General features: G+C 30.8%; 1 protein-coding gene across 2 annotated transcripts; it reads left to right on the plus strand.

Annotated features, from left to right (window-relative positions):
- Positions 1 to 1,137: 1,137 nt before the first annotated feature.
- On the plus strand, positions 1,138 to 26,320 carry LOC132737035 (uncharacterized). 2 transcript variants are annotated; one of them, XM_060724265.1, is made up of 8 exons: positions 1,138 to 1,364; positions 14,864 to 14,988; positions 16,858 to 17,375; positions 17,808 to 17,946; positions 20,217 to 20,332; positions 22,406 to 22,487; positions 22,845 to 23,188; positions 24,323 to 26,320. In XM_060724265.1, the coding sequence occupies exons 1-8, from the start codon at positions 1,276 to 1,278 to the stop codon at positions 24,341 to 24,343; spliced, it is 1,434 nt and encodes a 477-aa protein (XP_060580248.1). In that variant the 5' UTR covers positions 1,138 to 1,275; the 3' UTR covers positions 24,344 to 26,320. The 2 variants fall into 2 exon arrangements, with proteins under 2 accessions (XP_060580248.1, XP_060580247.1); XM_060724264.1 differs by lacking the exon at positions 1,138 to 1,364 and adding an exon at positions 9,881 to 10,462.
- The last annotated feature ends 768 nt before the right edge of the window (positions 26,321 to 27,088 follow it).

Raw genomic sequence — 27,088 nt, forward strand, 5'->3', positions numbered from 1 at the left:
TATGATGTTTCAATTGTCTTCAAAAACACTTTTAAAATTTAAAAATGACTGAAAACTGTTAAGATTTAATAAATGCAGGAAGAAAACATACATCTTGGTTTGTGTTTCTATCAGAGACATTTTATTTCTGATTAAAAATCGTTTAATACGACATTTTTGTGTTTGTTGAAATCTGAGTTTTTCTATTTGGCTTTATCTAGTTGGTTGATCCCCTTTCAAAATTCCATTTTATTTAGTTTCGCAAATTGTTTTCTCGTTCAGGGGACATGAAAAGGTTTTTACTTTTGGACCATGCTCTGCTTTTCAAGAATAACGCTCCATTATAACCGCCGTAGGAACCAATCTGCGGATGTTTTTAAACTCAAGAATTTACCGTTTTATATTAAAGTGTATTGGTCTAAAATTGGCAGATTTACCATAAGTATTTCAAATATTGATTATGATTATTGATCTTGTATTATAACATTTCTTGAAAAAATGTCGATCAAGTTCTAGATAATTTAGTATGACCATTTATATATGATTTTTGATACCTTATACTATCAGAAACTTAACTAAAATATACTATTAAATGATTAGTTATCATCAACTATAAAACAAAAGTAAAGCTAAAAATTCATGTATTATTTTTATGTCAAGGTATACACTTAAACCATGATCAAGTTTTGCAATAGTTTGTTTAAGTTTGTAAACATTTACTTAATGAAAGAAGTAATGATTTGAACAGATGTAAAATGTCACTGCCCACGTTATAAAAGGTTGAAAAAGCAATAAGTACGATAAGCAAAATATAAATTTCATTCAAGTCAAAAGATACTTTGATAAAAAATGATAATGAACAACACTCCCACCACAGATTCATTTATGTCACAAAAATTATTACTATGAAATTCATTGAAGTAATTAATCAATCTCTGATACGTTTCTTGTACTTATTCTGCCCTCTATTATTATTATAAGTTGAATTTAAAGTAACACCCCATTTGTCAGATCGATCACGAACTCATTAAAAATTGAAAATTGTAGTCTAAAACTTGCTTCTAAACTGACGTCCACGTAATTGATTGCCTAAATAGGAAACAAACGAACCGTGGATGATTTTGACATTAATAATTTTGTCCATCATTTTCATTGCATAATTTCATTTCGTTTCTAGAAGATGACAATTTAAGACGTTGGTAGTTTGTCATTGAGAAGTGGCTTTCTTTATACGCTTTATTTTCAGTCTTTTTCCTTGTGTTTAAGTGATAGGACGGTTTTGAAAATTAGGCAAAAATGGGAAAGAATGATAATAATAATATGCAAGTGATATTTGAAGCTCACGAAGAAACAGAAAAAGGACATATAAGAAAAAAGAAAAAAGGGTTTGTAAAATTTGTTTTAATTAAATTGTTTTCTGTTCATACTATTTCCTGGATAAAATAGTTTATTTTCAGTATCATGATTAATCATAAAAGCATTAAAGCAACATGTCTTCATATTCATGTTAATATCTCTATGTAACTGGTAAACTCATCTATACTAAAATAAATTAGATGACTAAAGATATTAACTATCCACATAAAACTAATTTTAGATGATATATCTTGAGTCAAACTATGTCCTTACCTAGAAAGTAATGCGATGCAAGAATAATACATTCAATCTTGTTTTGCAAACAACGAAAAGTGCCATTTTGTAAGTTAAACTTTTAAATGATTGAAAAATAATGCATCCGAGATTTAAATATGATTGTTTAGACAATCCAGTTTAAGAATGGTTAGATAATATTGTAAACGTCTAGTTTATCATTATACTACTAACCATAGATATAAGAAATTCAAACGTTTTATAAATATATATTTTCATAGGTAAATTGTTTTCAACATCTATGGTTTCTCGGGTTCAATAATGAGCGATAGCCTGTCACCAAATCAGTGGTAAAAACAGGCAAACTAGAAACTTAAATTAATTACAAGATGAACTTCCTTTATTTTTTGGAATATTTCAAACATGAATAATGTGCGACTGTATGAAATATTGATAAACTTGATATAATAATTATTGTGGTTATTTCTTTATTCATTAAGGTTATAATGACATTCTGATATTAAATGTACACTATCCTATTCAAGGAACTGCCAAATCTGTTCATTTTTTATGCTTTGAGGATGATATATAACTTTTTAAGAGAATACTCGAAATAAGTTTATAAAAAATAAACCTTAATTTCTTGAGAAAAAAAATATGTTAGTTCTCGGAAATTTATATTGCTAAGTTCACAGCCATTTGTAGAAATAATAGTGATAAGAAATCCTAGAAATAATTTTTAGAATTAGACAAGAGAAAATGGTTTTTGCAAATAATAGTTTTATTCAGTAAAAAAAAAGAAGAAATAATCTTAACCGATGTTTCTCGCGTTCAGTGTTTTAATTTCCGCCGAAATAGAATTTTTTGTCATCACTTACTCGACTGTGAAGTTGACACTTTTATGTTTCCTGTTAAATCGTTTTTACTTTTATTTTGACTTCTATGTTGGTTTTATAGAGACTTAAGCTGTAAAGAGAAATTTTAAAGGTTACAGATTAAATATAAATCGCTGTAATTGCGAAAAAGCTTTGTTTCTAAACGAAATAGTTTTAAAGGTTAACAATGCATGGTCAGTATTTAAAAACATAAGTTTTAGATAAACATTAATTACATCTTAATTATTTATAGGTAAATTGTTATTCGCTTTTTTTCCTTTTAAATCAGTCAAAAAACACTAATAAACATGAAACATTTATCATTTTTAATTGTAAAGTCATCTATCACTAATATAAGTGTCCATGGTTATTCTTTTTTCTTTGTCATTATTCTTTTTCCATTAGTAATTTATTGTATAAGATTTGTCTTCCTTACGACGGACTTTTTTTGCTATGCTTATGTGATATGTAATGTTGAACAACAGTTTTGACACTTCTTCTTTAAGGTCTAGTGATGTCAGTTAATTACTTTTATTGTTAACATTATACATCTGTATATTCTGACCAAGTTCTTTCATGTTGGCCGCTCAATTCTATTATTTTTATATTGATACCCAAAAACTCAGTCACAGAGATTTAATAGATTGCGGAATAGACTCAATTTATTGGTGTTAAAACACTTGATAAACTTCAGAAAAAAGTTCAAAGGGATTCGAAATATTTATATTTAATACCATGAAATGATAGAAAACAAATGTGTCATTTTTTATCATTTAATGATCATTCATTTTTGTATTTTAATTATTGATACGAAGAAAGCATTAGAAAGCGTTTATTCTGGGGCTTTTTGTTAGCTCTCTTTTTTGACAAAACAGTAATAGGACCTATTAGCAACAACAGCATTGCATTGTTTACGTTGACCACTATTTGTGTTATAAATAATGACTACAATGCTCTACTTGATAGGTCATATTTTACTGGTTTATAGTAAATTTATTGCCCGAAAACAAGATGCAAATTCTATATATAGTAACATACGACAGACTGTAGCAAGTCAACACAATAAACGTCATGGAGCAGAATCGCTGAACGTCAACAGTTAGATCGAAAAAGCAACAGTCGTATGATTTAGAAAAAAGAAATTTGTAAATAAGAAAATGTACGACGTTTTTTTTACCATTACGTGAAAAATGATATTTTGTTGTTTATCGTTTTAATGAATAATTTTGACAGACGCAAGTTTAGACCGGAAGTGAATATATAAGTGATAAAGAATATATTATTAAATTAATGAATAAACAATGATTACTATTTTACAATGTAAATCGATTGAAAATTATAAGTAATTTATTTTCTATATGCTAGAAAGTCAACGTTCTGCACTTTAGATTACGTTCAAACGCATATCTATGATATCATATACTTACGTATTATAGACTGTGTTGAGTAAGTGCTATGCGTGTGTTTTGATGTATACTTTGCATGTTCTGAAAAACCGTCTTGTCAAAAGAGAAATATCTCAATAGTTTATTTAAGTTACTGTTTTTACATTTACTTTACTTCCTTTTGCGACTAAAAATAAAGATGTTACGTCATTCAATTATTTTGTTTAGGCAGTAGTCGAGTGCAATACTGAATTCTATTAGACGACAACATAGCTGTTAAACCTATATTGGACAACGCTATAACCAATTCTAATTTATGTTTTGCAGCAATGTTTGTCTCTATTGTTCATGTCAGAGTGTGTTCATTATTATGTTTGCTTAGGATTACTTCTTTCGACATTTTCATGAATCTTTAATTTCTGTTTGCTTTGTTTTTCAGGCATGTGTTTATATTTGTTACATTTGTTTATACCTTTAGTTCAGTACTTGAGGTTATTGTCCTTACTCTTTCTCCTTGATTTTATACCAGCATTCTTAACCTTTATAGACAAGGTCATATATGATAAAATAGTAAAACTGTCCATGCTTTCTTCTTGATGATCTGTTTTGTTTTTTTACATATCAACCACTTTGTGCACATGCTACAGTATTCATCCAGGAAAAGGTCATTACAAAAAAGCAACATCAAAAAAGCAACATTTAGAATATGGAATATCATACTAAGTCTTATTCTTATACGTTTGCAAGTGAATAGACTTTTTCAACCGGTTATTGTTTATAGTTCTCTCGTAAAGCTCACACTGAATGTGTAAGAACGATGTTATATTGTACGATTACACGTATTTAAACAAATAACCACATACAAAGTATATGGTTTGCACCTTCTCATACGTGTTACACAGAAAAGTAATTGTCATTTTGCTTTATGTACGTACTACTAGTACTAAGGGACATTGACCACTGTTACTCATAAATGAGACTGGGTTTTTAAAAAAAAACCCTTTCAGTTTTGGGTTTATATGCAACTTTTACTTATTTATTTACTTTTTTACAAATTGGAAACAGTATGACTTAACTGCTAATTTCCGGCATGTTTTTTAATTTTTTTAAATGATTTTAATGCAAGAAAAAAAATTGTAATATTTTTTTATAAAGGATCCTTGGGGAATTTCGAATTTTACCCTTTTTAACTTTTACCACATTTAATTTATTTTTGTGCGTATTTTTCAAAAAAAAATTTTTCCAAAATGGTTTTTGACCCGATGGAAAAATTTAAACCGGGCAAAACAAAACCAGCCCTAGTGGGTTTTCACCCGCAGGATCCCAAAAACCCCGCTTGCGCATCCGCCCAGTCTATCAGGATCCAAATTGTTTGTGTCATTTTTCCCTTTAAAAAGTTCGCAAGCTGGTCTGGATCCATGCTGGTCGCAATCCCACTATGTTGGTTTTGTCATGACGCGGCTCAAATTGTGCCAGGACATTACCAGGACAGGCATAACAATTTTGCGGTCTGACCAGTTTATACACGATTTGTAGCTCTTTTTTGTATTTTGATGTTAAAATGCTTAATATCTAATTGGACTGTTCCAAAAACAATGCTAGTCAAGTTCATTACAAAAATTCAGAAGGTTAAAGGTTAATCTTCCCCTTTTTCACGGTAAAATATAATAATAACAACAACCAGGATAATAATTTATGAACGAAAATTAATGATTTATACATTTTGTTTGTCAGTCATAAGATATTTTTTTTCTGCAAAAAATCAAACAAAATCTCACGCCCCCCCCCACACTTGTTAACTTAAATACTGTGATTAAGCATTAAAAAGAACTACTTTTGTCTTTACGATTGATTACGGGTTAACTTTACATTATACTGAGTTATTTACATTTGCTAATTTTTAATAAATTGATGTTATATTTGTGTTATATTAAGTAAATAAATAAATATTAATGTGTCCATATTTTCTAATAAATACCACCGTTAACGCCTGTCTTTATGGGTCTGCTGACCAAGGGACTATTCTGTTTGCTGTTGCAACATTGATGAACCTTCTAAAAACATTAAAATTTAAAACCCTTTCTCAATTCATTATATATCATTAAAAACCCAGAATTGTCTTTTCAAGAGGGAAATTTAATGTATGTTTACTTATTCTCTTATTTATTTTCTATCTTTACTTCAATTTAGGACAATTCAATTATTTTTCTACGTAACAAAGCACACAAATTCTCTTTGGATAGCTGTTGTTGTTATTTTTCGTTGTTCTTGTTGTTGTTGTTGTTTTGTTATTATTTATGTGTTTTATGATTATATTCAAATGTAATATTGAAGTAAAGAAAACTCTTAAAGATATAGTTCTGATATTTTGAATATCAACATGTTAACAGCAATAGATAAATCATCATATTGAATATTCCTCAAGACGATATCTAAAAATGGTGAACATTCTTGAATATAAAAAAAGCAATTTTAAAAAAAGAATCAAATCATAAAAATTAATTTCAATAATGACTCATTAAACATTACAATGTATTACAATGTCAGGTGATATAAATACAGCGACGATCGGCCGAGGTTGGTCCATACCTACTGGGCGTGCAATGTTTTGAAAATTGTCCAAGTCTTCCAGCGTGGTCATATATCTCTAGTTTAACAGTTTTCTCACTTATTTTCTACTCGGAACATGTAATGTTACATCAACACCATGTTAGCTGTTCAAAGAACTTGTTAAACAAAATATGGGTTGTAACCAGTATTTTTGTGAAAATAATAATTTACTGTTTCAAATTTTCCTCGTATTTTAAAAGCTTGACACTTGGACTAACATCAAAAGGTAAGAGTTTTAATTGATAGAATAAAGAAAAACAAATCTTTGTCTGAAAATATACAATTTTTAAAACAGTTATGAGTGCAAACAAAATTTGCATTATAATTATTTAATGCAGTTAAATTCCACAAATATTATGTGGCAAAAGGTTGCAACATTTTTGACCAAATCAAAAAAGTGGGAAGTCATTTGAATGTGTTATTGTTTCAGGCTTCAACGCTTATTGCTGTTGTAAAAATTTGGAATATTGTGTTTGTATTTTTACAAGTTATGCAGGCCTTTTATTAATTATATCATATATATATATATATAATATATATATATATATAAATGTTGGTACCATATGAGTTGTACAATATCATTTGTTAGAGAATGCATGTTTGTGACTAACGTTGACTATTTTTAAAGCTGTAACTTTATAAAGTTTATTTCAAGTGCCAGATGGTTTTAAAAAACCATGGGGATTTAAAATGTTGGTTTAAAATTTTACTCTGCCTAAAATTTGGGGACTTTTTAACCCAAACAAAAAAACCCTTTAAAAAATTTTTTTGTGTTTTTAAATTTTTTTTAAGACATTTTCTCGGAAGGGGACGTTTTTAGTTTGTTTTATTTGTGGGGTCAGTGAAATGAGTTAACCCCCTGTGACAATTCAAGTTAATTTCAACATGTTGAAGATTAAAGTAGTTTATTTTACCTGTGAGCGAATAGACTGAAGACAGTTAGCTAAGAAGATAAATTGTTAAACTCTCATTGTCATTTAAAGTTGATTTATCGCTTTCAGACTTTTTAGAAGTTTTCTTGATTAATAAATTTGGGCGGATGATTACAACACCGGATCTCCTGACGGCTTTATAATAGTTTGATGTCTCAACATTAAAGTATATGCATAATAGGTTTATACAAACAAACTGTCAAGAAAGAATGCCGATATATAACTGTATAACTGCACGGAACTAGTCTGGTCGGGCACCGGTTTGACCGTAATTTGAATAAAACGAGAGAACGTATGTTTGATAGCAGTGGCAGCTTGATTACAGGATATTATAATATAAATTGTAATACTTATGCAGTACTAAAATAAATCTACTGACATACTGAACTCTAGATTTTATGTATATCGAAATATATCTTTTACGATTATCTAAGATAAATTAGCCTACCTCTTGGTTACAAGGCTAATGACATAGTCTACAAATCGACTATGTAATCAAATAATTATCACACCAAATGCGTGTAACCTTTTAATTCAAAATTCAACCTATTTAAATTTTCAAGAATTAAATTAATTTACCATCATCTTATCAAAGCATGCATATTTAATTGATATTTTAGCGGATATAGAGACCGTTGGTCATAAATATCAAAAATTATTAATCTTGATTATCAATAAAGCGTTATTGAGAGATTCGTCGGGCGTACTCAATAAGAGTAAGATTTACACATCTCCCGCCACCACCTACTGATCTTATGACCTTATCTTAACAGTTTGTTTTTTGCTATTTTGCAACGTTTATGATTATGTTTTATTGTTCTCCCGGCAGGATTTCTACCGTACAATCGCCTTAGCTACAAAGTGAACAGAGAATTTATAGCTAAAATGAATGTCGAACATGTAAAAAAAAATACTTGTTGCATTTTAACGATGGGGCGGTAAAAAGATAAATGAAGTAAGTGAGTAAGACAAACGACTGTTTAAAGTAAATTAATCCATTTTATAGACATGTTCTAGCGTGTTTAAATCAATTTTAACACGCTCTGTGTGAAATGATTTATGTAAGAAATGTAATTATTTTGATAGGATATCATATCTATGTCTTCATTATATCAAACGTATTCGAGATAGATGTTTTCTCTTTGGTTTCATCAAAATCATGACATGATATTATTCTCATTGTACTTTGACACTTTTATATCTTTGTAGCAAGTCACTGTGACATTTTGTAGACAAACGTGTAATTAAAAAGAAAAATTATAGTATTTGACTTTATCAAAATTGTATATATCTGTACATCTAAGTCTCTCAATTTTAGGGTTGGGGTATTAAGATTGTATGCGCTTAATGCATCTAAAACATAGAAATGTATTTGGGGATGTTTAAATAAAGGAAAAACAAACATGTTGGAAATCAGTACCATCCAGTTGATACAATACTAGTTGGTAAATATGATATTACAAATCGAAGAATAAATATATTGACTTTAACCCTATAAACTCTATATTTAGTTCTATATGTTTCATTGACTGGATGCAAGAAGGCACCGGAAACGTTTCACGTTTCAACTGCCGGGCGAAATTAACCTAAATAGCATTACTCTTATCCCGAAATGACATTATTTTTATTCCGGATTGAAACTTTTATGCGGGGTACTACCGAATAGTAAACAGATCTTGAGGAATCCCAAGAAATCAATATGCCCGGATATAATCTTATTTTTTTAACAGAAAGTTATGTCTTAACCAATCGAATGCTAAATGATCACATCTGCACTAAGTCGATAGTTATAACCGTTTCAATCTTTTAGGAGCATTGTTAGGAAGGGATGGGGGATGAGGAATTCGTCGAATACCAGATGTTACATGCATTTTTGTTTTAAAGGTCATTTTATGGAGTGTACTTGGAAAACATGTGGTTTAAATATCCGAATCACAACATGTTATCCTTTGGTAGTAACATAAGAAACTTTCTGTGTCATCTAGACTGAAAAATGTTTTCTGGTATTTTGTTACCCCAAAAATAATATCGTTTTTCTAAATGACATATCAGGTTTTCAGAATAATTTTTTTCTAAAAATAGCATGAAAATTCATTTTTCATGACCGTATTTGGATATTCATGGGCGCTTGAACTACTTCCGGTTTTGATGTTTTTAACCAGTAAAAAGAAACAAAACACGAGACTCATTATGATGTAAAAAATCACACACACACAATGATACAGACAAATTTTGATTTATTTTCAAAAATACATAAACACACGTGACAAGCAATTGTGTATTATACACACATTAGTGACACCCCTCTACCAATTGTCGTTTTGCCCCCTTGTAGTATGACCAGATTCACAGAAGGAACGTATGAGCGGCCGAAAATAGAGTGGTGACAAAAAATAAGTTATGGTATAACTGTCAAATATTTGACAGGTTATTCTATTTATTCGTCAATCTCGGTATACATTTGACAAGCGCAGATTTTATACAACTATAAAACCTATTGTCGTCGCAAAATGTTTCCAGTTTGTCAAGAATACATTGCAAGATTCGTACATGCGCGGTTGACTTCTGATATTTTTTGTTTGTTCTTTAATCTATCCAATTTGTGAAGAAGTAGAAACGTGCATAAAGGAATAGTTCGTGTTTTTGTACAAGATGTTGTAAGAATGTTGTCGCAGACTTTAAAAACATTTATTGGAACAAATTTGCAACATTTGATGGTTTTAAACCTTGAAAAGTTTCTATAGTGAAAAAGTGTTATTCTGTAAAAAGATAGAAGAGTTTATAACAATTTTTTTTATTAGTGTTATTTTACTTAGACTCGTAATAATTTCAAGGATTTTGTGAAGGACCTGTTTTGTCACTGAAAAAAAAACAACGTTCAGTACAAAAAATCCTACAGTGTAATTGCTCAAGCCAATTTTATTTTTGTAAAATTGGTGTAAAGAAAGAGAACGATCTAGTGAATATTGGACAATTAGATGTGTAACATGAAAGAGCGTAAAGATTCAGTAGAAAGTAATAACAATGATAGTCATAGTCAACAACCGTCCTTCTCTTCTAGTATAGTACATCCTAGACATAAACGTAACAGGTTCGTACAGTTTTATACCAAATATATCGAAATATTCTCGTAAACTTGAGTCATCGAAATAACAAATTATCATTGGTTGTTTCCCAAATATTCTGTAACATACCATTGAAATAATGGAACTTAATTTCTATTTCTTGAAATGAATTTGAATATTAATGCAATGCTTGATACTAACACATTTTTGATGCATTTGAAAGATAAATTCTACTTATTCTATAATTTTGAGACATCAGTGCGTCTTATTCAACGCTTTATTATCAAATGATTCACATTGAAGATATAAGATATAAGCAGTGTTTTTTTGTTTGTTTGGTATTTTTTCTTTCTTTCTTTTTTTTTTACTTTTTTTTCTTTCTTTTTTCGTTGTTGGGGGGTGGGGGGTAAAATGTGTTCAAATTCTGAATCATATTATTATTTTATTTTTTGAAATGCTTATGGAAACACATTCTTTTAAATTAAGCTGTTCGATTGTCATTATGTAAAATATGAATCAAATATATCAGCTTATTTTTAGAAAACATATGTCTATAATTACTCATTTCTTAATAAATATGATCGTCTGCTTTATCTAGATGTATGAATCATTCTGTTCATCTCACTTAGGTAACAAGATTGTTTAGCCTTTGTATTACAAAAAAAGTTGTGAATGAAAAAGATTAGGGAAAATGAAGTACTTAATTTCATTATCTTCTTTTGATGTTGTGTTTATGACTTTAATATCATGTTTTCTAACGTTTCCTTTGCCCTACAACTTAAAACTAAAGGCTGAATTTATATTAATTAAATAAGTCATCCTCTTTTGGTTTGTAAAGGTTTACGATTTTTAAAATTGTTTTACGATTTTTTACCAATTATATGTAAACCGTATTAAAACATATTTTCCATTATACGTCATATATTCAATTATGCATGGAGAAATTATCTTAAAGCTTTGTTTTCTTAATTCTGCATTGTAGTCTTCAAATAACTGAATACAATGTCAGAAAAACAAATAATATCTTAAAATAAAGCCTCTGTGGCTAGCCGACTTTTTTTGCAGCATTGCTGAATAACTCGACCTCAGTTTGTCATCGCAATGTTGCCATGGAAACATGAACAATTAAAGTTTTCACTGTAGTTTTGTCATTGTATGACTGACAATGATAATTCATGTTAAAATGTAAACTCAAGAAGTCATATATTATATTCCCCGGCTTGCCTCTTCATATGACAACATCTGCACGAATGTAACAAAAACTCTCATAATTTATGCATTCTGTTTGTTTTTCGTGCATTTGTGTAAATAGTCCTTATAAATATGTTTCTTAACAAACAAGAAAAAACGGTTAAAAATCGTTTTCAAATTAATTTTGATATAAGGTGAAATATCATAATGCCGAAATTTAGGAAAATATGCAGTTTTTTATTTATGTGAAAGTAGTTTTTTGCTGACTCTAACAGTTGTGTTTGATTAATTCATGCAAAAAATTACAATGTCCATGTATGTCAGAAAAACTAATGTCTACTCACTCACATATACATACTTTCTCTTAATTATATCACCAATTATGAATTACTTAACCTTCGCAAATTTTTCATCATCAAGAATTAAATGGATGTCTGATTTTTGCACAAAACATTTAACCATTTGGACTATAAAACACTAGTGTGTTGTCAAAAAACTAGCCCGGTTTCCGTTTCATTATATCCTTTCTAATTAGAGACGTGACATTAATAATGTAACGTGATATTGGCTTTAACCTTTATTTAATTCATTGAAAATTAGTATTGAAAATGTATTGTTTATGCATTTTATCAATTTATTATCACAATATGTATGATTATGTACTATGTACAAGTGAAAATCAAATAATTTTCTGTTCTGTTTTGCTAATTAGAGATAAAAACGTGAACTGCTACTTGATACGTTTGTGTTTCTTTTTGTACAATTCAAGCAACAAATAAATGAAACGCAATAACAATTATTAATCAAACAAGTCTATAATATTGAACGATTCAATAAGTGAAATAAATTGGTTTGATTATGACAAACTTTTAGTAAGAATAAATTCTATACCATACTATAAACCTAATATCAAATTATATTGATAAGTTTTAAAAGCGGGTAATTCTATAAAAATGACATATAAAAGATGATCTGCTATGTTATTAACGATGAAGTATATCTTGTGTCAAAAACGTGTCAGTGTCCATCGTAAAAAGCCCAGATCATTACCACATCTTGTTTAGGACACTAAACCCGGAAATTTTGGCCGATATTTCTATTTAAAGAAATCAGTGGTCTACCACTTTTCATACATTCATTTGTTTAGATTGAATGTGACATGTATTTTCTTCTTCCTAATGGTGTGTTAGACATATGGTATATCGTCCAAAGAAACAGTGTTCTGTAACTCTAAATATAAACTAATGGCATTTAGATTAGCTTATTTGTCACGTTCAACTTAAGAGAGAATAAATGGCATAATTTTTTAAAATAAAATGATCTTTCTGCATACATTGTACACAAACTTCGCTGTTGAAATATATGTACATTCATAAATTAATGTTTATTATAATCTACCATTAGGACAGGCGAGATTTAGGTTGATGCCTGTGGACATATGATGTGTATAACCAAACTGACAATGTATTAATTAGTTCTGTATTAAATGTGCATGCATATGGGCAATTAGTGTACAAAAAGCATTTTGACGGCCAACAATGTTAGTGCATGTTAGTAATCATAGGTCATGACCCCTAGTGTTGCCAATGCTGAAATTTATAAACATAAACAAAATCTGCCTGAAGTATACATATGCAACGCAAATGGCGTTTTGAAGACGGTATTCCATTTGTTTAAATAAATATTCTTGTCGAAACGTGTTACCCTGCTTTGACTGACGTATATATGTACTGGAGGTCAACGAACGTTTAATTGTGCAGCATCGGCTATATAATACATGTTGCGGCATGGAAGCTGAAGTTTATAATCTACATACAATTAACATGTCGCCATAACGGTAACTACAGTTGACTCTCAATAAGTCAAAATCGCTTTACTCAAAATTCCGCGTTAGTCGAAGAATTTCTAAAGTCCCGTCAAATTTCCTTCTTTATCTTTGTATTTTAACTCCGCATAGGTCAAATTTTGACTAACCGAGACTCCTGTTTAGTCGAAAAGAAAATTTGGTCCCGTCAATTAAAGTCCAACATATTTTCATCTCAATTAGTCGAAGTGTGAAATCAGTCGACTGATCAAAGGTCGGCGACATCAAGGTGAGATGTTGTCACTCGTGATTTACACGTTTCATAGTAATTTTTAATTGCCGGTCATCATGTATTATTAACACGTCGTATAAGTGGCTTTAATCCCATTCAGCACTTAATTGGTTTTAACAGTAAGATAACTAAATTAAAATTTGATTACATTTCTTTAAGAAAGTTGACTCGTGCAAGCCTGACGGGTGTTAGTCAAATTAGAGCCTAGGTATTGATGTGTGTTATCAACGTAAATGACATTTGTATAATTAATGTTCCGTCATTTTGCATACATTAATTTGCACTTCCGGTTCACGATAGTTGCTACTTTCGTTTTCGTCCGATGATCAATTAAATCAAATATAATTGTGTGTTTATGTTTCACTATTAATATACATGTATTAAATTTTGAATGATATATTTTTGTTCATCTATAATTTGTAGTTGTACGTGATTAACCGTCATTTCAACGGTTAAATATTGCAGCATTGCCGCTAACAGCAATAACAAACCTACTTCTTTGCACATTTAATCAGGTACATGTACGAATGTCAACGTAATGGCGGCAGTTCCACGTTACTCGAATTCCGTTTCTCTCGAAGTAAAATGCCCAGTCCCTTGGATTTCGAGTTACCGAGAGTCAACTGTATGTTCACCTTGGGTACATGTTGTTATACATAGTAGAACATGTACAGGTTCACCAACATAACATACTCCTGTCTACTGCGATTGCGCAGTTAATGTAAATGAAAGTATACTTATTCTTATTTTATTAAATTAAGTCTCTAGCCATGAACAAGAATAATGAAATTCATTATCCGATTGTAATCATCCACCGCCCAAAGATATACCGAAGACTTTGACTTTAGGATCAACACATTGACCCGAGAGGGTGGTTCTTTCTCCTGCACATCCGCGGGGATGGAACTCGGCTACACAACTGACTGGCACATATGCTAATGATAAGCTTATGTTAAAGGGACATAATTTATATAAAACTAATGAAAATGAAACAGCAAGGAGACAAATCATAACAGCGATAGATTTGAAATTGAAATGGTACAAACATGGAAAACCCTTAATGCAAGTAAACAATCCTTGATATTTACGAAATATATACTCATACAATGTATAGTAAAACATGTTTTTATATAATTTCAGGATGAAGAAACGTATGTCAACATTATTACACACTCATGTCGCACTCATCATACTTACAGCGTGTGCAACATTAGATGCTGGTTGTGTAATTGGTCAAATTATATCTGATATTTTAATTATGAAAGGTAAGGCAACATATGAAAACTCTTGACTCTTTGCACTGGGTTGAATTAATTTTGTTTTTGTGGTGGGTTTTTGTTAACCTTAGCTTTAATAATTCTAAACTCGTGTAAACTACCGGTATATAAAAATGATTTTTTTTCTGTACTTTTCTTAACTTATTACAATACCCTCTTGCATTATTCTTTTGGTGGGTATGTTTGACAAGTGTTAGTGAGGAATTGATGGCTGCGCTCCATTTACGTTAGGATCTTAGCGTTCATATTTCAAGATCTTAGCGTTCATATTTCAAGATCTTAGCGTTCATATTTCAAGTTCCTAGAGTTCATATTTCAAGATCTTAGCGTTCATATTTCAAGATCTTAGCGTTCATATTTCAAAATCTTAGCGTTCATATTTCAAGATCTTAGCGTTTATATTTCAAAATCTTAGCGTCCATATTTTACGTTAAGTTATCAATTGTTTATATTAAACATTTTTGAGAATTAAAGTCATAAACACGAAGCTTTTCTTTATGCGTATGTAGTTATAAAAATCAACAGAATGTTGGTCACCTCGACTGTTGCGCGTTGTGTCAGAAACGTCATTAATTATATAGGTGAATGCAGGCTAATATTGGTTGAAATATGGCGTTAACGCTGTTTGTGACAGATGTACAAATAAATGCAACAATTTGCACAGTGGACATTAGAAAGTATTATGCAAAGCTTACTCCTTTGTCCTATTTAGCTTTATGTTGTTGTTGTTTTTACCTTGACTTGAAATGCGTCCAATATACATTTTATATGATTTATATTCATCCAATTCATATCTATGACATTTCTGTGGGATAAGCTTGATATTATGTTCAAAAATCAAATAGTAGCAAAAGCACGCCTCAAAATGACGTTATCAAACTAACGAATGACGTCATAGTTTAAACAAAGACACAATACGCATATATCTTTAACATGTTTAAAGGTTTATTACATTAAACATGAAGTGAACTCTACTTCTGTACTACAAATCATATAACAACAATGACAATATATAAACAGCAGTATGTACGATTTAGATCAAGTTTTGGTAATATTTACACATCCTGCTTGCAAAGATTGTTCCTTTAACATTTTGTGCAGTGAAATTTAGCAGAAAAAAATGAATGTTACACATGTCAAGTTAAATATTACATCTGTAAAGTCTCATGTTTTGTGACGCATCTGATCTTAAAACATATCAAACAGTCAGCGTCCATTTTTTCCTCTTCACTTTTTTTCGTTGCTTTAGTACAACAACCATGCTCTGTTTATGTCATTGCTGTGACACATTGCAAAAAATCATGCCCTTAGATATCATTTAGTGAAGAAAAGACCTTTTCATTGCAAGAGAGAAAAATGTAAAGACTCTGATGTGTACTTCCGGCGACTATTTTCCCAAAGATACTATTATATATTTTAGTGTATATATATATATGATCGGATTTAGAACTGATTATATATATATAAGAAACTTAAAGACTTGAATTCTTTCTTAATCACTTAATCATCATTCAGTAACATAGAATAATTAAAAACTTATGTAACTTCTTGCTCTCGATCTACTAAATGAATTCAACAAGTTTTTTTATTGCCATGTGAAACTCAATAAAGAAAATTCACATTCAGTATTATAACGAGAGAGATTTTAACACGTGAGCGTCGATTTGTCATCTGATGTTCGGTATTTACTTACACCTATTATGAATAATTAAATTAAATGATCATGAGGGAGATATTTCATTCAAGATTAATCGAAACATGTTTTTTTCATTTTGTGTTAATATCATAGAATTTTTTTTTTTTAAATATTCATTAGAGCATTGAGAGTACTAGATCTATATTGTTCTCTGTTTGCAGATGAATTACATGAAAAAGAAATCCTAGAAGCTAAGTCTAAAGAAATCGTTTTTAAGACGTTCCCTAACACACTCAATCAAACAATCCATGGCAACTGGTCTCTGCCGAATATACTGTTGGAAGTTCAGAGAGATTTTGGTCATACTCATCATGATGGAATAGAGCATGGCGCAATTGACCGACTAGCCAAGATGGCTAAACGACCTTGGCCAGATATGTCAAACGACACAGAGCGTGGCATTGACCTTGGGGCACTAGTAGATCACCATCATCCCCTGCATGACCACGCCCACGACCATAGTGATTTTCACGTGCATTCTAGGAAAAAGCGTGGAGCAGGCGCCAACCATAAGCATGACATGTTCCAGACGGATGCAGCTAAATATAGACATTATATGTTGCACGAGCTTACCCACGCGTTCCATCTGGGGTCAATGGTCATCCTCACCTTTTTAGTATTAGTCACATACTTTAAGATATTCATAATGGGAAAGAAATTCCTTCATCATAAGATAGAGGTAAGTTTAAAAGAAGAAAAAATATAATTGCAGGAATGCCACAAATTTTTTATTGTAAATTGTGGTGCTATAATAAGCAACATTTACATATTACAAAGTTATTTTCTATAAATATAGCTATATATTTTGGTGTGTATGCTACTCCACCTCTATAAAACATAATAAAATGTCTTCTTTTAGAATTATCGCACAGCAAATGTACTTAAATGTATCAAAATAAAAGAACATGTATTATTCAAATCTTCTTCTAACTAGATTAAATGTCAGAATGACAAATGTTCTGTTAAAATTATTATTTACATCGCTTCATACTGAGGAGAAGCGAATAAATGAATACATTAACATGTTGTAAAAACAACGCTATATGACAAGAATGTTGTTTTATTTGTCTGTATGTTGTTTCATCCAAAAGTTACACGTTATTTTATGCAGGTTTTCGACGCGTTTGTAATAACTGTTTCCTGGGCACTAGATCTTGTGTTTTGGGAAGGTCTCTGGGCACATCCCGAAGACGAGGCTGCAAATATCATGATCTTTATCCTACCATGGAGAGTTATCAGGATAGTGAATAGTAAGTGCACAAAGTTCATTCTGAATATGAAGTTCAAAAATGTACGAAAATGTCGCCATTTTATTTTAATTATCTTCACATTGAGCACCGGAGTATACTAATCGAGAAATGTCAATCAGTAACGCGCTTTAGCTCCTTCTAGCTTCATATTACGAATGGATGCCAAACATACACTCCGACATTATCGGAAGACATAATTTTTTAAAATAAACCTTCGTAAAACACCATTTTCCATACGTTCAAAAGTTAATTTATTAAGGTCAAAAACCGTTTAGGAAACTAAATATAAATTTTATTGACTGAAATCTTAATAATCTAATGCAAATTTGTAAGATCACGATGTCCAGACTGTTGATAATGGCCGTCATGCTTTCATGGTAAGGTACATAAATAAGACAGGTGTCCATTTAAGACGGCTGGACGTAACTCAAATCACCGTGTGTGTGATATTTGAGTTAGGTGACAGGTTTTATGAAGCGGGTAGTTACAGTAATTTGTGTCATGTTCTGTAACCATAAACTTTGAGTAATTGCCAGCGTGAGAAAAGTTATATTGGGCCACACAACTCACTAAACTAGTCATACTCTCATATTTGATACTTATAATTAATTAATACGGTTCTGTCCTAATGCGGTTCCGTCCCCAAAATTTAACATAGATTCAAAATATAACAATACTTCTTGTTAAGATAATCATTCTATTACAAAGTTGGTCATAAATAAATATAGATATATGGTACTTACGGCTATAATACAGTTACTATCAAGAATTATAAAAGAATTATGGAAATAATATCTTAGAATAAATATAAAGAAAATTAAAAGGAATACAAACTTTATGAAGGATGGGTAAAACCAAAAAAAATCTATATTCAAACAATTTTTCCAAATTGTGATCATGCATGGCGAAATAAATCTCAACTGTTATCAAGAGAAATAACGAGAAAATCTTGCAATCATATCGAACCGCATATTTTTGACTACATATTTTACTTCAATTAAATATAACAAAAAAACAAGCCAGAACAGAACGGTCCGTTGCACAAACTTGGGGTTAAAAAAACACATCTTATCATTCTAGAAATAGAACTAGAGGTTATTTATGGAAACATTATCCTGACAAAATAAAAACGTCGTGTGGTTTAGATGTCAAATGACTTAGCTAACCATTAGAAACATAAAAAAACATACAACAAGGAAACTGGCCGACAATTTATATTCAGATGGAGACAAATTATAATTGGGTAATTAATTAAATAATATAGTTTGGGATAAACAACATTTGTATCAAGGTCCATATTACTACTTTTGTCATATAAACATGTAGGATATTTTTTACCATTTTTGTACTTTCTGAATTATATTTTTAAAAAATGGCAAATATTTGATTATAAGGATATAAGAAATGAATAGGAACATCAAAATAAATGAAAAATATATTAAAACATTCTCCAATGAAGCAATAGGCTATACATATTTGAAGGTACTTTTTGTGAATGGCACTTTCCTATTACTAGCGGAAATAATCACATGATTTTTTTCTAAGACTAAAATCATAAAAACTGCGCATGTTTAACTTTTTATATCTCAAAAGATTTTAACTGACTAGAATTAAAACTGATTACTAGTAGTCTTTGAGAAAGACCGGCATACACGACCATACAGTTTGACCAAGCTCTAAGTTGGTTTATTTTTTGTATTTTGGTGTTGAAGTCGCACAAATACAGCAAGTTGATGGTCTAGTGACACATGACATTAATCAGAACCACTTAATGACAAAAACTTATTAACAATGGTGTGTGTGTCTTACATAATTACTTATAATATTCTTTACAAAACATTTAAGTATACAGGAAAATACTCTAAACAGATGTTATTTATTAAGGACAAACAATGTAATTCATTAAGATTTTTTTTTTGGATATTTCGTATGTGTAAATAAATAACTTCTGAAATATGAGAGTGTAAAAAAAGCTTTGAATCATTCTTTATACGTTTATTTGTATCGTTTATACATTATACTAACCCTAACCCCTAGGGTTTTCAAACTTAAAAACCCTATGCAAATCATCACAAAAAATCAATGTCATTCAATAGATTTAAGCTTGTTTATATTAGTTTAACTTTCCATATCTGATATTAATTCTAAAAAGCGCTTAGTGTATGGAGGATTGTTGCTCATTTTCATATTAACGCTTATTAAATGTATAGTTAGTCAAAGAAAAGACCAAAATTTACCACACAATGATAGAAATATGAATTCTTCTTCAGGTTTTGTGTTGGTGATACAGGGGCGAGATTTGCTCCAACTTAAGATTGTTAAGCAACAATACAGAGGTTCAGTGAAGAGGGCCAACGACCTTAAGATGAAAGTGGAGTTATATAGAGTAAGTGTGCATAATTCATACAAATGTACCCAAAATCTGTTCAAAATAAGCTAATATTGTTCCTTGCCGAAAATAACTTCAATTCAGTTTATAGAGAGGTGTTTCGTTTCCCCTGTACGTTACTTAGGTCATCGATAGATAATTGATAAAGGGTCATTAATTTTTATTTGTGTCGCTGATCAATAGTTTGTGATAGTAAGACAAAACCAACAAAGGATAAAATGTTGTTTTTTTGCCATATATTACTCACGATCACGTCGTTATTACATTGACAGAGTTTTTTCTTGACCTAAATGATTCATGGTTTTTAGGATATTGCTCCATGGCATTCCATTGATTACTTTTGTTCATTTCTCTGCAATAAAATATATTCTATGAAATTGTAATGGCAATTTTACACCTTTCAGTTAGTGCTGTGTATAAGAGACTTAAAGTAAACAGTCAACGGTTTCAAAGTGTATAATGATGTCATTTTGAGCACTTAATAAGTAACCCTCTGAATTATGGACTTCCCCAAACCCTACTTTACCTGGTAAAGAATAGTACATTGAAATTTGCGGGGTTTTTTAATATCGAAACATAAAAAATAGAGCACAGAACAGTACAGAGACTGATTAGATCCTACTAGAACCGAAAATGATCAGCGATGGCCACAAGTGTATAGCCAGATCAGCTTATATGTTCTAGTAGGTTTCTGGTTCAATTTTCATCTTTGTACATGTCGCAAAGAATAGATCGATACTAAAATCATTTAAATAGAATTGTTATTTATGCTGACATGCCTTTAAGGTTTCGAACATCTACAGTCACATTTTTCACTTATCACATTTTCAGAGTTTCAGCAGCAGCCTTAAATGTTTCCATTTTTTGTTTGTTGAAATATGCCGTAGCTTAGGTTTTCCAAATCCTTAACTAACGGCTGACAAGTATCACGTTTACAGATTTATAGAGATTGATCCCCGGCAATATATGACCATGTAATGCTTAATGTCCTCTTTATTACTATACATGCATAACTGGTCATCGAATAGGTGTATGTTTTACTAGCTCGTGTCATACATTCCCCGTAATGTTCCCAGATTTTTATTGTATATGTGTGATGACAAAAACCATCAAACATATAACCGATCAATGCAAATATGTTAATGCTAAAATCACGTGCGCGTCTTATTCTAGCACCTTATGTAAATATTCGGACTATTATTTCGAAATATATTTATCGATTGTAGCTGTAAAAATTTTAACTGTGAACCCGAGCTAAAATATTATAAGTCACTTTTTAAAACGGTAAATAAGAAGAAACATCTCTGTTTGAGGACTTCCGGTATATATCGGGCTTTTTATGAATGGGAGCTAAAAATTCCATAATGTCAATCACATAAGACTTAAAAATAAACTTCTCATCAAAAACAAATCTTAATTAACATTATTTTGAATAATTTTTCGTAACAAAATTAAGTCCGGATAGACAGACCGGAAGAACAGCTGACGCTTGTCTAAACGTTATAAATTAACGTCAAATTAATAACACATTTTACGTTGGCCATGACCGATTTTTTTTAACGGACAAATAATTTACGTTATGTATTTAAGAACGAAAAAGAAAGACAAAAAGTTAAGGTTAAAAGGTCAAAAAAAATATGTGGGTTTTTACAAATTTTCAACGTCTTGTACCGATGCTTCATAAAAAATCTATATCACTATTCTAATAATTATAAAATGAGCCGCGTCACGACAAAACCAACATAATGGGTTTGCGACCAGCATCCACGCAGTCTAATCAGGATCCATGCTGTTCGCTTACAGACCCTATAACAAGTAAAGAAACTGATAGCGAACAGCATGGATCCTGATCAGACTGCGCGGTTATGTTCGTTTTGTCGTGACGCGGCTCAAATGTCTATAATTAGTTGTGATATAAGTTTTAGTGATGTACTGAAATAAAAGATCTACATTAAACATTATGAGTATACATGTATACTAGGACAAAATATATATGTGCAATATGTATATAAAGCCCAGATACAGAAGCAAGTGATTAGCTAAATATAAACAATATTCTTCTTCTGCTAGGTTGAAGTAAAGAATTTGCAATCTCTGTCCAAGAGGAAAGGTGCCAACGACAAGGAGATTCAAAGTTGTGCTGCAAATGGCGGTAAGTTATTTAATTAAGACAAACTAGTGAAGCCAAATATTTAGGGTCACTCACTGCGAACCACTTGCCGTTCATCTGTCTGAGTTGTAATATGCGTGGTATTTAAAACAGCTAACTTCCGGGAAGTCAGTGGTTCTACTCTATATAGATCATGTCTGAAAGAACGAGTCAAAACCTAAAACATAGTTCCTTAAACATACTGTATATTGGCAAACACGATATAACGTAAAAAGATAGTCAAACATTTTACTAAGATTACTGTTGTACACACTATTGTTTTGACGTATGTGTCAAGAATGTTTCGATGTGACAATGTGCATAAACGAGAAACGCTCATAAACGTTCATAATTTTACAGCTGGACGAAGAAGGCGAAGCAGTTTGTTACCGGTTCTCAACCGCCTGGCTTCACTTGGTTTATCAGTCAACAGTCAGACAGATCTTACCAAGGCCACTTACGAGCCGGAACCACCGACCCCTGCCGATTCGGATGACGACCTGGACTCAGTGTATGTGCCATCATTTAGCAGAATGAGCAGCGTCAGTCTGGATGACTTTAATCTTGGACGGACAGTGTCGAACAGCACTGCATCTACACTTCCGCTTAGTCCGAAACAAAGTGTAAATTCAAATTACAGTACAGGCGAAGATAATCCTGTCTTTGAAGATGTAATAAGTCAAAACCCTAATGGCGAATCTGAGGTAAATACGAAGTAAAATGGCATATCAGTTTTAGAATGTGTTCGCATTTGAACTATTTGTAATCTAGTATAAACCCTTTGTTTACTGTACTACTATCGTACGCACTAGTCAATAGTATCAACGGTTCCCCACTCTGGCGTGTTAAATGACAGGTTCTTTTATTTTGACAAACGGGTACAGTTACGTTGGAAAGTCTCCGCTAAATATTCTTCATACTGCAAATTCGACATATCACATATCACACACTAGTTTGGCATCAAAACAAAATCTCGGCTCAATTTCTCTGCTCTACGCCACTCTGTCCCGGAAATGGGAGTCCGCCATTACTATTGACTTGTGCATTATTACGTGTTTGTAATCTTACCTATGCATGTACATTTTCATCTTTTTTGTTCCATCTTTTCTCGTATCACTTTTTTTCTGTATATACTTTCTCATTTTCTTTGGATTGAATTTGTGTTACATATATATTTCTGTATTTACTGTAATATTGCTATTAGCTAGTGTAATCGATTACTACATATATTTACGCATGATTTTATTACAATTTCGTTGCATGTCATTTGTTCTGTACCTGTCCCTAACATTCTTTATTCTTTTCAAATATTTTGTAAATGTATTTATCTCATTTCTTATCTTAAACAACATTTGTCTTAAGGTTGCGGCAGATTTCTGGAATTGTCTTGCTTTGCTTTCCTGTGCTATATATGTCCTTTTGTAACTTTGTCTTTTGTGTTTGTCTGATTTGTGTTTTGTCTTTGTGTATTTGTGTTGGTCTTGTTTATTCCTTATATACACTTATTTCTGTGTTGAGATGGGTGGTATATCTCGGTGGTTGTTGTTTAACATTGAAATATCCGGGCATGAGATAAAGTCTTAGCGTTGTTTCTCGTTAACCCTTACCGGAATATTATATAAAATCAATGATTTTAATAAAATAATGTATTCCGTTTTTGTATTTTTTAAATATAAGTTTAACTATTTTTAATAATACAAACTTCATATAAAACTATAGTTGATTATTTCTGACCTTCATGTGCACTTAGCCAGTTATACTTTCTGACGCGTTTGACATGCCTTTTGAAAAAAATTATTCTAGTCGTGAATATTGCAATGTTTTTTACTTATTTTCAGGGTGTTGACACGAAACTTTGAACCTGTCTATAAATAGAATCCCGGTTTTCCAAATCTCGTGTTTTTGCTTTCTTCAACGAGAGTTGAACTTGGCCGGTTGTGTTGTTGAGAAATGTTATCGGTGTAAAGCTATGCTTTGTGGAACACTGTTACCTGCAATATTAGTTCAGTGCACATTTTATATATAAGCAAAAGCATAGTTCACATCGAAATTTGAATAAGCATTGTGTTCTTTTTGTTGGTATTGAGCATTTGGTGACAAGTTGTCGTAAAACAGTATAGGAGCTTATTATTTTATGTAACACGCTATGGTGTTGTGTTAAAAACAAGAAAAACATAATGCCTAGGGATGGCATGAAACATTTTCTTCTAGTAAACGTTTGCTTTTATCAGCTTCCTGACGCTTGATTTACAAAGCTTGATTAATTGTGTTTTATTGATTTATTTTGAAAGCCATGTGCCAACAAACTTGACTGAACTAAATATAGGCTGACATACACATTTTGAGTTGAAAATATATGAAGCAGTTTGTTCGAAATAGTACTGACCATATAGTATGGCCATATGCGCAAATTTAAAGTTTTACTTTCTTAATTTTAAATGTATATGTATTTTTTTTCATTTGACTTTTATTAATTAAAGTTCACACAGTTTCTTATGAACCGATGCAATTTCTGGCACACTTTAATGACTATTGTTGCATATATGTTGCTGCACCAGCCAGACAATGAGTTATGAAGACGGTATTTATGTACTCATTTATTGATATTCTACCTAACAACTGTGATATGACAATTGTGTACTTGTGTAGATTATGATTGAATGGTCAATTAAACTACATGTATATCGGTGAGTGATTGATTGACTTTAGAATGAAAGCTTTATTAACCGATACAATAAATGCATTGTAATGGACATTTTTGTAAAGTTCGTGATATTCTAATGATTTACAAATTTTAAGCAGAAACTTTATTGACCTTGTTCCGATATTTTAGTTGGAAGAAATTGTATGCTCCTACATCAAAATTGAATTAATTACATTATTTAATTTCAAGAAATCGTTTCTGTATAGATCTGAAAATTCATTTTGACAATGTATACCGGTTTATTGATTTTAAAGTGTTGCTCATATTTGTTTAGAGTATATTTTATGCATTATTTTTAATTAAAATGTATTTTTTCTTCTTTTGTAATTTGCTTAAAATTGTGTTTTTTGTTCACGTATCGTTAGCTACTATTGTATTATTGAATGTTTGAACTGTGAACTTGCTATTTTTCATGAACATTTTGTCTAAAAGAACTTACATCTTGTTAACCTTACATCTCGTTTTTAACATTTACATTTTGTTCATTTATCATTTTAATTCTCATTTTATTTTATTGTTAGATATGTTGTTATTGTTAGTTTTGAGGAATATCACCCCACTTTTATATAAAAATATACCACGGCTTCGGTTAGAATTATTAATGTGTTCTTTATCTGGTGTTGCTTTAAGTAACGAAAACATATTAAATGAACAAAGTTTCAGACAGTCCGCGTATTGCTATTGGCTAGTCGACGTTATATTAATAGTAATTAATACAACTCATGAAATAGTTGAATACAATTCGATTTACTGATTTTTTTGGTATTGTCAATGCCTAAATAAGCAATTGTTTCTTTCCATTTTTTATGTCCTTTCTGAAATATGTAAATGGTGAACATTTATCTAAAGGGAAGTAAATTGATTTGACTTTATTTGAATAACTGGCTGAAGAGAACTGATCACCCGGTTTATACTCGAGTTTTGATTTTTGTTTTCGTGGTATTTCGACATTTTATTTCATAGACATGAATATTTTATCATATCATTATGTGTGGATGGTATATAGTTTGTACTATATGTTTGATTTTATATGCCGTATTTCATATTAATCAAAGTGGTATTTATTTTTCTTTAATAGATATGTTGAGTATCAAAAAAGAATAAAGTTGAGAAATTTTTCAGAAAAAAAAAATCTTCGTTGTTGCTTTTGTTTGGTTAAATTTTATTCCAACAGTGTTTGTTAGCATGAAAAAACACACTATATTTTTATTCATGCTACTTATATCCGCCATCAATTATTTTCTGCATATTGTCTAGTAACAGAAGAAATTTTCTAATTTTATATATAATATGAAAAAAGCAAAGCCTCAAAGCGAGCTCGATTTATGATATAGAATAAAATAATCGTTCAATTTTACTTTACATTTTCCGTTTTAAAACTCTTATTTCGGTATTTTCGTTTATTCCATGTCCTTTAATGGTTCTCATAGAAGTGCGCAGGAGACCAGTCTGCGCATCCGTGTTTCATTAGAATTCCTCGGCTTTTGTCGTTACCTCTTAATTCGAAAAGTTGCGATGTGTCAATTTTGTTAGGGCCTGCTCTTCGAGCTCGCTTTAATAACTACATACAGTTTTAGCGCCTATAAGTTTAAAATTTTAACGTTTCGGCTTTTTTAAATTTCTATATAATAACCAAATTATGTTATACTAGTATAAGTCCTTGTTCTTCAATCAAAAAGTTTCTTTGTTGAGAATTCTGAACGACAGTAAGTTGTCTATGCTACCCGTAAAAATCCAAGCCAAATGGAAAATTCAGCTTGCAAACACTAGCCTACTTCAATTTTAAAACACGACAATCTATTGAACAAAATTAGCGGTAAGGACAACAAACGTTGTACAAAATTGGCGATATAAACGATAAACGTTGTAAAACTTTTAGCGGTATAAACAATAAACGTTG

This window comes from Ruditapes philippinarum, unplaced genomic scaffold (assembly GCF_026571515.1).
Source record: "Ruditapes philippinarum isolate M1 unplaced genomic scaffold, ASM2657151v2 ctg1233_1_1_1_1, whole genome shotgun sequence".
In the NCBI taxonomy this organism is placed as follows: Eukaryota; Metazoa; Mollusca; class Bivalvia; order Venerida; family Veneridae; genus Ruditapes; species Ruditapes philippinarum.